Source organism: Indicator indicator, chromosome 14 (assembly GCF_027791375.1).
Source record: "Indicator indicator isolate 239-I01 chromosome 14, UM_Iind_1.1, whole genome shotgun sequence".
In the NCBI taxonomy this organism is placed as follows: Eukaryota; Metazoa; Chordata; class Aves; order Piciformes; family Indicatoridae; genus Indicator; species Indicator indicator.
In genome coordinates, this window is record NC_072023.1 from 24,841,679 (window position 1) to 24,856,649 (window position 14,971).

Below are 14,971 nucleotides of genomic sequence, written 5' to 3' on the forward strand. Positions count from 1 at the left end.
ACAAACTGAGAAGCTGCTTAATAAAGACAGCAAGCCAGCCAGCAGAACTGATTTAAAAATAGATTTGTCTTTCTCAGCTTTGTAACCTTATGCTGCCAGTGTGTGCAACAGCAAAAATTGCATCTGACACCTAAGAATCCAGCTCCAAAAGCTTCTCTTAGGCTGCTTGAAGGAAATGTGGTTTATAGCATTTCTTCAACTTAACTGCTTTCCTATTAATAAATTGTCCCCAGTGTTGTGAAATGTAGGTGGTCCATGGGTATTGTATTAAAATGAACTTCCTCACATCGATTCCAGTTCTTTTTAATTTTTGGCTATTTTATGTCTTTGCTTGAAATTGGTGTGCTGCCTTTACTGCTATCTAAAAATGCACTTTTAGAAGTATATTGTACAGGAAAACTTGATTAAAATACTTCATTTTGTCATTGTGGTTTGGTGTTCAAAGTGCTAAAGCTGAGAAAAGAGGTCAGGTTCTGTGAATCTGAAGGCATGTTAAGACTTACCTGATAGCTGTGGAAATTGCTTCCAGCCTTGCTGTGCTATAAGTGTTAAATGTCTATGTGTAGGAAGGGACCATGATGGAAATACGGAAGCTGCACTGACTGCTTTAATTGCTGAGTTAAAAAGTAATTTGAGTTCAAATTATTTGTTTCTCATTTTCATCTTAATCCCATTTTAATTTTTCTTAGCTCCAGCATCATGTGGTGGAGAGAGCAGTGCTGTGGCTGCCACAGCAGGAGCCAGCGTACTGAAGATGGGACGGTTCCAGGTAGAAGATATTAAACTGGGGATGTTTAGCCTGGAGAGGAGAAGGGGAGAAGGATGTGTCTCTAAATATTTGGGGGCTTGGGGGTCAGGAAGGAAGGGACAGGGATGGCCTCTGCTCACTTGTGCCCTGTGACAGGACAAGGGGCAGTGGATGGAAACTACAGCACAGGAGGTTCCACCTCAACATGAGGAAGAACTTTTTTGCTGTAAAGGTCCTAGAGCACTGGAAGAGGCTGCCCAGAGAGGTTGTGGAGTCTCCTTCTCTGGAGCCTTTCCAGCCCTGTCTGGATGTGTTCCTGTGCAATCTGCTCTGGCAGGGGAGTTGGACTTGAAGATCTTCAGAGGTCCCGTCCAACCCCTAACATCCTGTGAGCCTGTGAACTGATTTGGTTGTTGATTCAGCATCTCTGAACATTTTCTGTGTAGTGCCTGCTTTAGTGTGTCTTATGGTGGTCTTTTCTGTCTGGAGAAAACGCCCATTGTGAGCTTGTGAACGCCAATGCTTTGTACAGATGTTGTTTCCAGTCAGGGCAGAGAATCACTGGATGATGCAGGTCCAACACTGTGAATACAGCATTTCATCATGTCAGGCCTTAGCTGTGTCACTGCTTGCCCTGTTCTTTAATGTTAGCTGCTGTTAGGCTAACCATGCTGGGATGTTTACTGTATTATGTCATGTGTGTGAATGGAGTTCTCTCTGAATATGATGTGTTTCTTCTAGCTAATCCTCCAGATTGCTTGGGAGTACTATGCTGTGTGGCAGGGTGTTATGCGGAGGGAAGCATCAGCTTGCTTTGTGGCACACAAAGGAAACAATTTATTTTCCTCTTTCAGGCATGATGTTGTTGTTAAGGAAGAACTGTAAAAGTCTGCATGATTGCATTTCTCTTCTAGGTATCTGTGGCAGTGGATGATGTGCTGAAAGAGGGTGACAAACCTGAAGCTAAGCCTGTGCAGTTTGAAACCACCTCTACTGATTCTTCATCTCTTTCTGGCAGTAGCCCAGAGAGCACTCTGGTGAAGCAGGCTGGCTGTCGGAGGAGCGAGGCTGTGGCTGGCTCTTCTCTGGATGTGGTGGATGGCATCCCTCAGGCAGCTCCTGTGCTGCAGGTACCAGCAGACGTTGTTCAGCCTGCTAAGGTTGGGCGCTTTCAGGTAACCACGACGATGGATCAAGTGGGGCGCTTCTCCGTGTCAAAGACTCAGGATGAGGTCAGCTGTGCAGAGAAAGAGCCGATGACTCTTCCTCTCTCTGTGGGCTTGGAGCAAGTTGCTTCTTCAGCTGCAGCTCCGAAGAAAGAGTTGGAGTCAAGACAGTCCCCTCACATGAATGGTCCATCCTCTGAACCGGAGGCTGCCTTCTTAAGTGGAATGGCTAAGGATTTGGATGATGGCTCAGGGAGCCCAGACTCCCTCCAGCCGCTGGGATCAAAGATCAGCCTTCCTGTCCAGAGCCTTAGCAACTCATTCAACTCTTCCTACATGAGCAGCGACAACGAGTCTGACATTGAAGATGAAGACTTGAAGCTAGAACTTCGTCGGTTACGGGAAAAGTAAGGCAGTTTTCCTTGTGTGCTCATGTGAAACCTGTGTACACAGGATGGTTACTGTCCTCATCCATGCTTTGCTGTGTGCCAAGAACAAATGTAGGCTTTGTTAAAAGATTCATTGTTTGTGGGAGGTAAGATTTTTAATGGGGAATTGGAGCGTAGTTATGACAAAGACTGTATCTGTGCTTGCTGTGCTTTGTTTTCTAACCTGTAACTTTGTGTGTGTTTGTGTGTAGGTTGCTGCATTGTGGGTAAGACTGCAGAGCTTTTGCATCTCCCTGAAGTTTAGTAGTGGGAAAAGTTGTGTCTCATGGGAAAGTAACACACAACCCTCTGCATTTCTAAAATGCATTTGTGGCTGCTCTTTTCTGGAAGAATCCTCGTTGGCTTAGAAAAAAAATGTGGAGTCCAACAATGTAACCTGCTTACTTGTGCTGAAAGTTGAATGGTTTTTTAGGGCAGTTGGCAATTTTAAACCTTGTGTGTGCAACTGCTCTGCAAAATCCTTAGGGAAAAATGTAGAAGTCTCCAAGGCCATGCCTTGGAAAAGGGGTAACTTCATTATTTCTGTAGCATTTTAATGCTGATTGATTTGTTCTCCCACAGTAGGTGCATGCTCTTGTTTGTGCTGTCATTTAGCCCAGGTTTTGATTACAATGTTAGGAACTTTTTATTGGAACTCTAGCCAGAGTTAGAGCACAGTGGAAAATGGCAAGTCTTCTGTGGAGTGCGTCCAGTGGTTATTTGTGGAAAAGATTTGTGTTCTCCTTTCTTAAATGTTAGTATTGTTGACCAAAGAAGCTGGTTAAGCTCAGCTGGAGGGGAGGGGTTGTGTGCATGCCTCCATCTACATAGAATTGTTGTTAAGTCCTACTCTTTTGTAACTTGTTAGGCACCTTAAAGAGATCCAGGAGTTGCAGAGTCGCCAGAAGCAGGAGATTGAGTCACTGTACATGAAGTTGGGAAAGGCTCCACCTGCAGTGATTATTCCCCCAGCTGCACCCCTTTCGGGAAGAAGGAGAAGACCTACTAAAGGAAAAAGCAGCAAGTCCAGTCGCAGCAGCTCCCAGGGAAATAAAAGCCCTCAGCTATCGGGTAAGATAGGCTCTATATTAAGGAAATTTTTGAAGTGAAAATTCCCTTTTTATTCTTCAATATAGTATGGCCTAAAGGAAAAAGGCAGTGGTGACAGAAGGAAAAAAAACAAACTTGCTTTCCACTTAGCTCTGCTTCTTAACTTCCTTCCCATGGTTTGTGGAGACACCCTTAAGAGAATAACTCTGCAAGAGACTGCTGCAAACTACAGTAAGGTTATTCTAAACCCCACGTGTAAAAGGAAACATGGTTGCATCTTTTCTAATAATAAACTTCAACTGAAAGAAATGAGAAGTGGTTCCTGTGATTCCTGTGGTTCTTCCCTAATATTCCACTTGTTCTTTCCCACCTGACACTGTCAACTCAACGCTCAATCCAACACAAATCTGTCGAGTTGAGCACAAAATCTCTTAAAGCAAGGGTGGTTGGTGCTGTCCTGTAGAGATGGAGACAAGAAACAACAGGAGGCTTTGCTTTAATTGCAGTTTGAGCAGTGTTTCCAGTGGGTACTTCTGTTGTAATGCACAATTCTCCCCTGCGCTCAAAGCAGAGATCTTCAATAGATAAAACATGCAAGGTGCCATCTCCTGTTCTTAGATCTCTCTTGGTGTCTGTCTTTGTCTTGTGTTTCAGAGGTAGGGGGGATGTGTGTTCCAGTGCCTCCCCTGCCTGGATTGCTAGGTCATTTATGTAATTGCTTTTCCTATTTGGTAGTCTTCCTTGTGGCTTGCACAATTTACTGACAGATATCATTAAATTGTTCTGTAGGAGTAATTTTTAAGCTGTGATTTATATTTTTTCAGAGATCAGACATTGACTAGGAAGAAAAATGTACATGTACAGTATGGGGGAGAGGGAAATTTGTGGGTTTGTGTTGGTTTTGTGAGATTTTACTTGTGAGTGTTTTGGTGGTGGTGGGCTTTTTGATATTTTTTTTTCTGGAGGGTTTTGTTTGGGTTTGTGTTGTTGTGGTTTTTTTATTATTTATTTTGTTTGTTGTTTTGTTCATAGAATCATAGAATTGTCAGGGTTGGAAGGGACCTCAAGGATCATCACAGAAAAAGAAACTATAAGGAGTAGAAGAAAGGACAGCTAGAATGGGGGGCATATAAGTAAGCTGCCTGAGCAGCAAGAGACCTGGTTAGAAAAGCTAAAGCTCAGAATTAAATCTAGCTAGGGAGATCAAGGGGAACAGCAAAAATTTCTATAGGCATATTAATGTGGTGGGGTTTTTTGGTTTGTTTTTAATAAATGGATGTTGTTACTTCCTGCAGCTGGTCTTGCAGAATGGAGCTGGTCTCTTCAGGCATCTCTGGGTTGCTTTGTTGGGGTCTTTTCCTAAAGTTCTACTTGAGTAGCACTCAAACATCCTATTACATGTGTCCTTACAATTCAGATACTTAGTCACAATGGATAGATGTTGAAGTAGGGATTTTTATTTTTAAATGGAGTTCTGAGGGTTTTGTACATATGAACCGAGAAACAATTTTGGTTGTCAAGGCTTCTTTTCTTACTGATGAAACCATTTGTCATAAACAGCTCTTGGAAAAGTAGTTCTGGCTCCTGTTTGAATGACACCAGTGTCAGGTGCTTCCTGTGTAATTGTAGATGTCTCTCAAATTCAGTAAGCCCTACCAGAGGGCCAGCACCCTGAGCAGAAACATGTGCTGCTTCTTCCTGCACCTTCACTTGGGTAACTTCATGTCATGCCACAATTTCTATACCCTGTCTGCTCACTTCTGTTTTGCTGTGTGACAGGGGAGCTATGTGTGAGTGTGTGACAGTGACCTAGCACAGAGATGCCCTAAAACTTCATTTTAAATGAATCGTTTATCTAGTCCTAACTGCTTTCTCCAATTGGAGTAGTTCTGTCCCTGTCTCTTGCCTGGGTTGTCGTGCTTGACCAGAGGATGATACCCCTTTTTAACCCCACCTTAGCACTTTTTTTTTCCTTTAGCACTAAGTGTAGTAGCTCATCTAATGATTTGAGTCACTTGATAGTGACTTCATTCCCTCATTAATGTTCCAGTCAAACTTTTCTGTTGTGGTGGGGTTTTTTCCTCCTGTCCCTTGGGAACAATGACAGAAGCGTCAAAAATCCTGTGGGGAAATGTTGAACGACTTTTTGCCTTCCTTCTTCCTCTAGGCAATCTGTCAGCTCAAAGTGCACCATCAGTCTTGCCCCCACAGCAGACTCTTCATCCTCCTGGTAGTGTGCCAGAGACTGGGCAGAACCATTTGTTACAGCCCCTCAAACCTTCACCTTCTAGCGAAAATCTCTACTCTGCCTTTACCAGTGATGGTGCCCTTTCGGTACCAAGCCTTTCGGCACCAGGCCAAGGTAAGACTTGAAATGGAATCGGTGTTGAGTCTTGCACCCTTGTTACTGGTGAACGACCCTCAGCTTGATGACACTTCATTTTTAATACATAGCATAAAGTAGATTGGTAGTCTTCAGGTGTTGTTTGTTTGGTGGTTTTTTTGGTTTTTTTTTTTTTTTTTGCAACTAGATTTCTACCTTCTCCCAGAGGTGAAGTGTGAGATTGTGGAAGCAATGAATACACAGTGTATGGCCCTCTCTGCTGTAGTGCAAGCCCCAAGCAGAATACCAAAGAATGCAGGATGCTGGTGGCAAGCAGCGTTCTACTTACCTGGTGGAAAGAATGAGAAGGCAGATGAGAACTAGGGGCTGAAAATGTGAAGTGAGATTAAGGAAGGAGCAGAGCAGCTTTGATGTTAGAAGCAGAAAATTGAAATGGTAGGAAGTGTCTGAAGACTTGGAGTCCCTTTAGATATGTAAAAGGTTTGGCTGCTTGTCTCTGGGATTTTTGAACAGCAGGTAAAAAAAGCTCACCTTCTACAGCTGAGTTAAAGTATTATCCTGTAAGGGTTAGTGTGGAGAGATGGAATGGTAGGAATAGTAAATTGTTCATTTACTCAAATTACTCAGGATGTGGAATGCTTGTAGATTTCTCAGACATAGTTCCAATTGATTTGGGAGTCAGAGTTTTTTTTGCTTGCCAGTTAAGAGAATGATAGCTTCACTCCTTTAGTTCTCTAAATACGGCTGTTCCAGGTTTGTTTTCCCCTTAGGCATCTCTCAGAAAAGCTTTGCCACAAACTGAGTATATCAGTTCTCATGCATGTTTTCCCTGAAACTGGGAAGTATGGGTAGAAAAAGGAAGCAAACGTTTCAGGATATTTTCTTTAGAGGCCTTTTTTTTATGAAGCTGTGTCAAATAGTTTGGAGCTTCTGGAATCATCTCTCTAGAGTTGTGTAGTGCCATTTTATAATTGAATACTTTTGTCAGGATCTAGCTCTCTTGTAGATTGCAATCCTATTGTTGGGTACTGGAGAGTAACACTGCAAACTTGTCCTAATGTCTGGAGGTGCTGGAGGGAGTCTTCACTCTGTATATTGTCCACATGCTCTTTGGTCCACACTTTGAGGCTTATTCTTGTGTGTCATGTTAATGCATTTCACCTTTCCAACCTGAAGTTGCTAACATCTTGTAGTGGTGTTTGTGTCTCTTCTCCTCTCCTCTCTCTGTTCTTCCTGTTTTTGTTTTCTCACAGGCTGTGCGAAGTTTAACTGTGCATCTGAGAGAGTGACCTTCAAGCCAGGTGGCAGGAGGACCCGATTTCTGAGTACGCCCTGCTTGGCTCTTTGTGTGTAACACCTTTACTCCTTCCTTGTCTTTTGGTTTAGTTTGTCTTTTTGTTGTTTTTTTTTCCTGCTGCTTGGATCTGTTTCATGCAGCCCATTCTCATCTGCCACCACCTTGTATTCTCTCCCATCCCATGGCTCAGCTGAGCTGCTGTTGGCATGCCTTTAGAAGTTTGGGTTCTCTGTCAAACTCATAACCAGTACTCATTTCTCTAGGCTTTGGGTGGAAAATTTCAGGGCAGTTCAGAAAAAGGGCAGAAACTGGGGAGTTAGCAAGTTGTGGGTCATAGACATTTTCTTTTGGCCTGCTTTAGTAACTATGCTTCAGTATGTGTTAGCTGACATGAGTGTTGGAGGGGAGGTAGCCATTTGAGTAGAACAGCAAAGATCATTTGTTTCCCAAATTATTCCTTTATTGAACACTGCTGTAACTGATGGGGGAGGGAGGAATGTTTTGACTTCCTCCAGCAGAATGTTTGCTGTGCAAGTTGGATGTGTTTGAGTGTTCTCAGTGCCAGTGCTGATTAGTGCAGATCATTGATGCCACCTGTGGGCAGTTACTGTTGACTACTTCTGTTCATTAGCAGATGAATAGCTAAAGACTCAAGTGCTGAGGGGGTCGAAAAATCTTCAGAGAGTATTTTTAGGCAAACAAAAAAGATCCTTAACTACTAATGAGCCTGGGGTTAGAAGTTTCTATTACGAATTGGAGATATACTAAATGCTACAAAGAGCAGTCAAGGTGGGTGAACAGACATTTCAGGGACCCTGTCAACCCTCCCAAGTTATCTTTTAGTTTTTCTCCAAATTCTTTCATTTTTACTTTTATGAGGCCAGACTTCCAGGAGAGCCTCAAACTTCTGATGTGACTGAAGCAAGGATACGCTTGAGCTGAGGAGGCTGCTCATGTCATGCTTTTTATCGGGAATGCTGCAACATCTCCCATGCTTCAGGCTGAACCCTTAAAATGTCCAATACTCAATGTTTCTCAACCTCTGGGATGCCTTGATATGAGAAAGCTTTAAGTGCTGTAAAGAGACTTTCAGTGGCTGCACTGCATGATGATACCACATGTCTGTAGCATGTCTCGCTACAGCTGGCAGCAGCACAGCTGAGCCGTAGAGCTGTGTGCAGCAACTGGGCCTGACCTGCTGCAGAGACAGCTGCAGTGCAACCAACTCCATTCTCTGAGAAGTGTGTCAAAGGGAGAGGAAATTGCTTCTTTTTCCCGGCTATTCAGTTTTACACTCATACCTCTATGCCACTTCATTGGGTTTGGTTATGTAAGTACTAACGAGGTTTAGTCTTTCAAATTGGGCAGCTTTAAATGCCTTTGATAGGTGTAGTAATGTGCAGATGTGAACTAAGTGACACACATCTCAAGATTCATGACCCCTTTCTTGGAACAAGTTAAATCTGTACCAAAGCTAAAATCCTCTTGAGTCTGGCCTGCCCTTTTTTCATGTTAGGGAGTATAAGGAACAGCCTTTCAGTTTCTAGACTTGGCGATGAGCTGCATATGGGGGAGGACCATCTACTGCTGAGGCCTTGTCTTGCTGCAAATGGAGCTATGTGTATTTTGGCATGTGTGTCTCTTGCTTATGGGGCTGGTGCCAAGGGAAATGGATTCCTTTTGCAAAGTGTGTTGTAGCTGTCCTGTAAAGGCAGATTCATACTCGGCATGGTGCAGCCTGGCCTGGCGTTTGGCTTCTTGCAGGTTGCTTGCTTCCTGGACTCTTGTCCTTGAAATGCTATTGCAGACTGTCATGGAGAGTGGCAGCTGGAGAAGATGCTGGCTTAGAATCAACTGGTATTGAGGAAACTGTGCAGTAATTGATGCATTTAACTGTGCAGCTGGAGAAACAGAGTGGTACAGCTTGGCAGGGAGTGCCTGAACTCCTCCACCCATCTGAGCAAACAGGGTGGCTTGACCTACCAAATCTTCCTTGTGTTGTAAACCAACTGAACTTCGGTAGCCTTAAAATGTTTCCTGTATCCTGACAAAAGTGGAAGCTGGACTTGCTTTTCTTTTTGTACTTGTGGCCACTGGTATTGTGTCCTGACACTCTTCAGCAGGGTGTGGGAGTTCTGAAGAAGAAATGTACAACCAATCCAACTGTCAGAGCAGGCTGTGGGTTTCCCTGGAATGTCCTAGCAGTGACCACAAGAGCCCTGCTGTGCTGTGTCCTCTGTTTCTCACCAAGCTTTTTGTACTGTTTGCTGATACTAAACGTTTCTCACTGTTTAACAAATTACTCTCTCTTTGTGCTTCAGGGAAGATGGTGAAAAAAGTCTGTCCTTGCAACCAGCTCTGTAGTAATTATCTATTTCTGTTCTCTGGTTTCTGAGTGTAAAGCTACTCATCAGCATTTTCTGGTCACCGAAGCCTTACGTCCCTGACTCTGTCTCAGCACAGCATCTGTCTGTCTATGTTCTGCCCTCCAATGCGTACTCTGTCTTTAGCCTATGGAATAATCTGGCTCTTGCTCTTGCAGACCAGTGGAGGCAAGCAGAAGCTCACCTTCACTGTGGAACTCTCTGCTCATGGCTAGCCAGAGCAAACCGAGCCTCAGGGTCAGCTGCTTGCTCTAATAATGTGCTAGAGCCCTACCTTTGAGCAGCTGGTTTGATTACAGATCTGATGGGGCTTCCCACCTCAGTGATGGATCTAATTGCAGACACGCCTTCAGCACTGAAAGAGTAAGAATAAGCTATGGGAAATCTCCATCGTGTACCCCAAAGCCAGAGATGTTCAGAAAAGCCTGCGTGTGCTCACCTCATGTAACACTGTTTTAAAGGTGTATTTTGACTGCTGGTGTGTGGGGGTAGGGCAATCCCAAGAGCAGAATGAATGCATTGTAAGTGGCAGGCTGTAGAGAGGAGTCTGATTCACGTCAGATCCTTGGTGTCAGAGCAGAAGTGAGGATGGCTGCTGTGACCGAGCAGGAATGTGAGGGGTGGTTTCCACTGAATGCTGCATGCTGAAGCACTTCCTTTTCAGCCTCTTCTGGATGGCAGTTTCTGCAGGCAGTGACTGTGTCAGAGCTGAGATAGGAGATTCCTGAGGAGCCAGTATTTTTAAAGTAATGTGACATGGGAACTTCAGTCACTGCTCAGCTCACCTGTAGTGCTGGGCTGGCTGTGGCCTGTGATAGGAGCTCTCTCACAAAATCAGCTTTGGAGACAAAGCTTTTTACAGCTTCTCACCTTTTCCACCCTGAATCAGTCCAATCCTTTTCAAAACACTTCAAATTTCCTAGATGATCTCTCACATGTTTAGCTGAGTGCACTACAGTACATACCTTGATTAAATCTTTGCCTTCTGTGGCCTGAGGAAGCTTCCCAATGTAGCTCCAGGAACTAGTGTGCTTACTGATTTAAGTGCAGATGGCAAATGGCAAAAGCAGCTGCTGGCCATCATGAAGAGGATGAGAGTGAGTGTATCAATTCCTGCATGAACCCTCACAGTCCAATGTGATGATTACTGGTTTTGGCAGCCCCCCAGGTACCTCTTTCTTTTGCCTCATTTGTGTTTTTAATTTCCCTTTTAACATTTCTTGCTCTTAATAACCAGGTTACGATCCCTTTCCATGTGATGCATGCTCCAAGTGCTTGTTGATTCATGATGGATTTTCCTTGCCATCTTACAGTGTGTTCCTATTATTCTTCATCTGTGCTGGGGCTGCACAGCCTGGACAAGGAAACCTTTTCTTTCCTTTCCATGTGTACTGTTGCATGCCTCTGCCTGTAACACCTTCTGCCCTGCCTGCGGGCACCCAGACTGGGAGCCACTTCCATGCTTGAGCTGGAAGTGGTGGGAGGGATATGTGTCCTTCCCTCCTCAGCACTACTAGAAGCAGTAACACTTTGCTTATTTATCCTGCATAGTAAGTATGTCACCCTCCTAATTCACTCCTCAATATGAAACATTCCTGCCGTGGTTTGGAGCCAGTTCTTTGATGCAGTGGTTGCAAGGACTGTGGCAGATAGTCAGGGGAAGTGGAAGCAGCTGTCAGGCAAGAGATGACAACTCTCTCATTTGGCCTTTGGAATACAGAGGGGACTTTCCTGGCCTGCATTTTTGATACTCTGCCTTTCAATCAGCTTTCTTCAGAACAGCCTACCATCAACCCAGGTCTTCTTGGAGCTCCCAATTGCAGTTTTCAGAGTGAACAAGTAGAAAGGTTTGAGGAGCTTTGAGAACGAAGTAGGTGAGGATTTGTGCTCCCAAGGAGTGCTGGGGTTAGCACTGCAGTGGCAACCTGCTGGTGTTGTTGCTTGGTTTTGTACTAAAAGCATTTGAAAAACTTAGATTCATTCTACCTTTACTATGTCCTTCAGAAAAATCTGCCCCAGAGTTTCCACCTATGTCCTTTGCAGTACTGGGGGGATTTAGGATATTGCATAAGAAACAGTTTCTCTGATTCCTGTCATGAGGTCTGCCTTTGGAAAAACCTACATTTGAGTGCAGCTGCTTGTTTTTGTAGGTGTGAGGGGACAGTGAGGCTGTCTAAGACAAACCTGCTGGAGGTTTATTTTTAGTACAGGATTTATTTTTAGTTCAGCAAGCTTTCTAGCAGCACCAAAACCTGCTGTTTATAGGAAGGGTTTTTTTGTGTTCTTCTAATCAACCAAGTGAACAGAAGGATTTGTCAAAGCAGCGTCTGGGAAACTGTTCCCATTTCTGCCTTCCCTGATCTGTATTAGTTGTTTGCATCTGGAATGCTCCTTCTTTTGACATAGGAAATCTGAGCATAATGGCAAAAAATGTTTTCAGAAGCAAACAGCAAAATGTAATACAGTGCAGCCTTGCCCTGGTGAAGCTGGCTGTTTGGTGGGTGAAGACAGTCCCCTCTGGTTATCCTCAAGAACTTAAGTATGGCAGCTGTTGGAAACAAGGGCTACTCTTTCTCACTCTGGCTTTTCTGTGTAATCTGGGTGAAGTTTTCTCTGTTAAATTTATGATGTGGAGATAATTTGGTACAGAGCAGCTGGTGATGCTGATTGTACTGCTCCTCACTTAGCATCCAGCATTGTCCTCCAAGGTAGAATTAACCTGTAGCAGTAGTGCTTGCTGCTAGTTAGAAGGTGTAGGATGAGAGACTGACCTGACCGTGCTGTCATTCAGTGCTGAAATCTAATCTCCTTTTTCCTCCACAAAGACCTGTACCATTCCCCTCTTAAGATGACTACTTGCAGCACTTCTTGTCAAGGGAAAATATCTGTGACATACTCTTAACCTGAGGAAAGCCTGTAGGAGTCCTTCTAGTTCCCACTTTGGTGTGTGCTGGAATTGAACCTCAGGAATAATCTGCATGGCATTTTAACTGGTGCTCTCTCGATGTACCATTACCAGTTACTCAGCTTAGAGCAGGATGATCTTTAACCTGGGGCTTGATTCCTGCTCTTTGCAATTGTAGGGACCAGCAGCACTAACACAGTCGGGGCTACAGTGAACAGCCAAGCACCCCAGCCTCAGCCTACTGCCATCGCCTCAAGCCGGAAAGGGACTTTCACAGATGACCTGCACAAGCTGGTAGATAACTGGGCCCGAGATGCCATGAACCTGTCTGGCAAGAAAGTTGGCAAAGGGCATAGCAACTATGAGGTAAGATGTAACCTGGGAACGTTTGTGGTAAGAAACTGTCAGGGTGGTTGTTGTCATTACAGGTGTCAAACACAGCTACAGTGTAGTTGATGTGTGGCTGGGACGACTGCTCTAAAACTGCCAGCTGTGTCTTTCACCTGCAGGACTGGAAGTTTCTAAGGCCAGGCTGGATGTGGCTCTGGGCAGCATGATTTAGTGTGAGGTGTCCCTGCCCATGGCAGCAGGGTTGGAACTGGATGATCCTTGAGGTCCCTTCCAACCCTGACAATTATTCTGTGACTGTATGACCAGCTATGGAAGGGCAGGGGGATAACTGAGGAGAGCTGTGGCATGTGCTTGTGAATGTCCCCTGGGAGCAGCTTGTGGACTGAGGACTGAGCCTGTGGTTGTCAGGTGCAACTGTATAACTTTTCATGGGGGTTGGGTTTCCTTTCAGGGCCCTGGAATGGCAAGAAAGTTCTCAGCACCAGGTCAGCTCTGTATTTCCATGGCTTCTTCCCTGGGTGCTACACCCATCTCTGCAGCATCAGCTACCTCTCTAGGTCCCTTCACTAAGGCCATGTGCCCCCCACAGCAGTTCAGCTACCCAGCAGCATCCTTTGGCGCTCCGTGGAGCGGGGCGGGGGGCCCAGCACCGCCCCCGCTCGGCCAGTTCCAGCCTGTGGGGGCCGCATCTCTGCAGAGCTTCAACATCAGCAACTTGCAAAAGTCCATCAGCAACCCTCCAGGCTCCAACCTGCGGACCACTTAGCTGCGCTCGGAGACCCTGCTGGCTAGACCCTGGGGCAGACCCTGGGAGGGAGATGGGGCTCTATCGGCTACTAGTGCTGCAGCCAACTGGTAGCTTGCCAGACTGGGAATGATCTTCTCTTTTCCAACCATTGCTGTCAGCTCTCTGTAAAGGGAGTTTCCCCACACACTCTGCAGGGGGAGGAGGATGATCAGCATCCTTCCGATGGGACGGTGCTTTTGACCGAGGGATTCTGCTCTTGTGTGGAAAAAAGGGCTGTGAAGAGAAGTCGAGGGGTCGGTTCAAGTAGAATTTCTCTCTGGTTTGAGGCTGAATCCACATGTGTTGAGGTGGGAGAGCTGAATCCTAGCATGAGGCTTTAGCATGCTTCTCACCTCTCCCTGAAGAACCAAGACCAAGAGAAAAGCTGTCCCAATCCCCCTCCTCTCCCGCTCCCCAGTTAACTGTACCTGGCTCCGATGTGGTGGGGCATGCAGATGGACTTGCAGTGCAGCCCGTGCTTGATAGGTCATTACTGCTTTAAGTAAGATATTAACAGCTTTGACTGCAGCATTAGAGCAATTGAAATTGTTTAAAGATTTTTAAAAGTTCCCTGCGGACATGTACTTACCATCAGTTTTGATGTGGAAACACTGTGATATATAAATGTTGTTGGACAACAGTAGTTTAAAAATGAGTGGAATATAGAGGGTTAAAAAAAGTTAAAAAGAAAAAAAAATGGGAAAAAAAAAGCTAGCTATATCCTTATACTTATTGGAGACACTTTAACTTTTTCCTTTGTATTTTCATTGTATTAGATAAATAAATGTGAATGTAAAATTGTATAAATTAATGTACTTGAATACTTGTCTGTTCTCCCAGTATGCTTGCTGGATATTTTAGTGCCTTGGACTTCTCTCGCTTCTGCAGTTAGCATCTTCCCAGCAGACCCCCAGGTGGACAGAGGGCAAGTTGAGGGTAGGAGGGCTCGCTGGTGCCCAGTGGCCAGGGGGTTTGTGTAGGGTTCCTGTTGGCAGTGGGAAGGCATTAGGGCAGCAGGCTGTGTGTCTCGTCCAGGCGGCAGATCTGAAGGTGCTGGTGTGACAGGGGCCAGGTGGGGGTGGGACGGAGGGTTGTGGGTGAAGCTGAAATGAGACTAACCAATATTGTCTAGAGAGGCCGGAGGGCTGGGTCAGAGATGGAGAGGGGATGGGGAGCACTTGTGTCTTTGGGAAAGGCTCAACTGAAGATGCAGTTTGACTCCACCTGTGAAGTGATAGGGATGTTTGGTCAGGATGTGACTTGAGGGAGAGGTGCCATTGCTTGTTGGCATGGGCTTGTCTGCTGGGATTGCTTTTCTTTTTTTTTTTTTTTTTCCTCCTTACTCTTTCCTTTTTTGTTTTTTTGTTTTGGTAAAACCCATTGAAGCCAGGAACTGACTGTCCTGGTGCAACGTCCATTGCCGGCAATGGATGTTCTCGAAACAGCCGGCATCAAGAACTTTCCTCTCTCTCTCTCTTGGAGGACTTTAAAGTTTTGTTCACTCTTAACAA

General features: G+C 45.1%; 1 protein-coding gene across 1 annotated transcript in view; it reads left to right on the forward strand.

The window, feature by feature from the left end:
- WNK1 (WNK lysine deficient protein kinase 1) overlaps nt 1–14,510 on the forward strand; it is a 108,885-nt gene extending 94,375 nt beyond the window's left edge. Inside the window, exons 22-27 of the mRNA XM_054387132.1 lie at nt 690–769; nt 1,663–2,321; nt 3,211–3,413; nt 5,560–5,754; nt 12,501–12,688; nt 13,125–14,510. Of these exons, the coding sequence (XP_054243107.1) occupies nt 690–769; nt 1,663–2,321; nt 3,211–3,413; nt 5,560–5,754; nt 12,501–12,688; nt 13,125–13,439 (1,640 nt within the window). The 3' untranslated portion in view covers nt 13,440–14,510. The remainder of the gene's footprint in view (nt 1–689; nt 770–1,662; nt 2,322–3,210; nt 3,414–5,559; nt 5,755–12,500; nt 12,689–13,124) is intronic.
- The last annotated feature ends 461 nt before the right edge of the window (nt 14,511–14,971 follow it).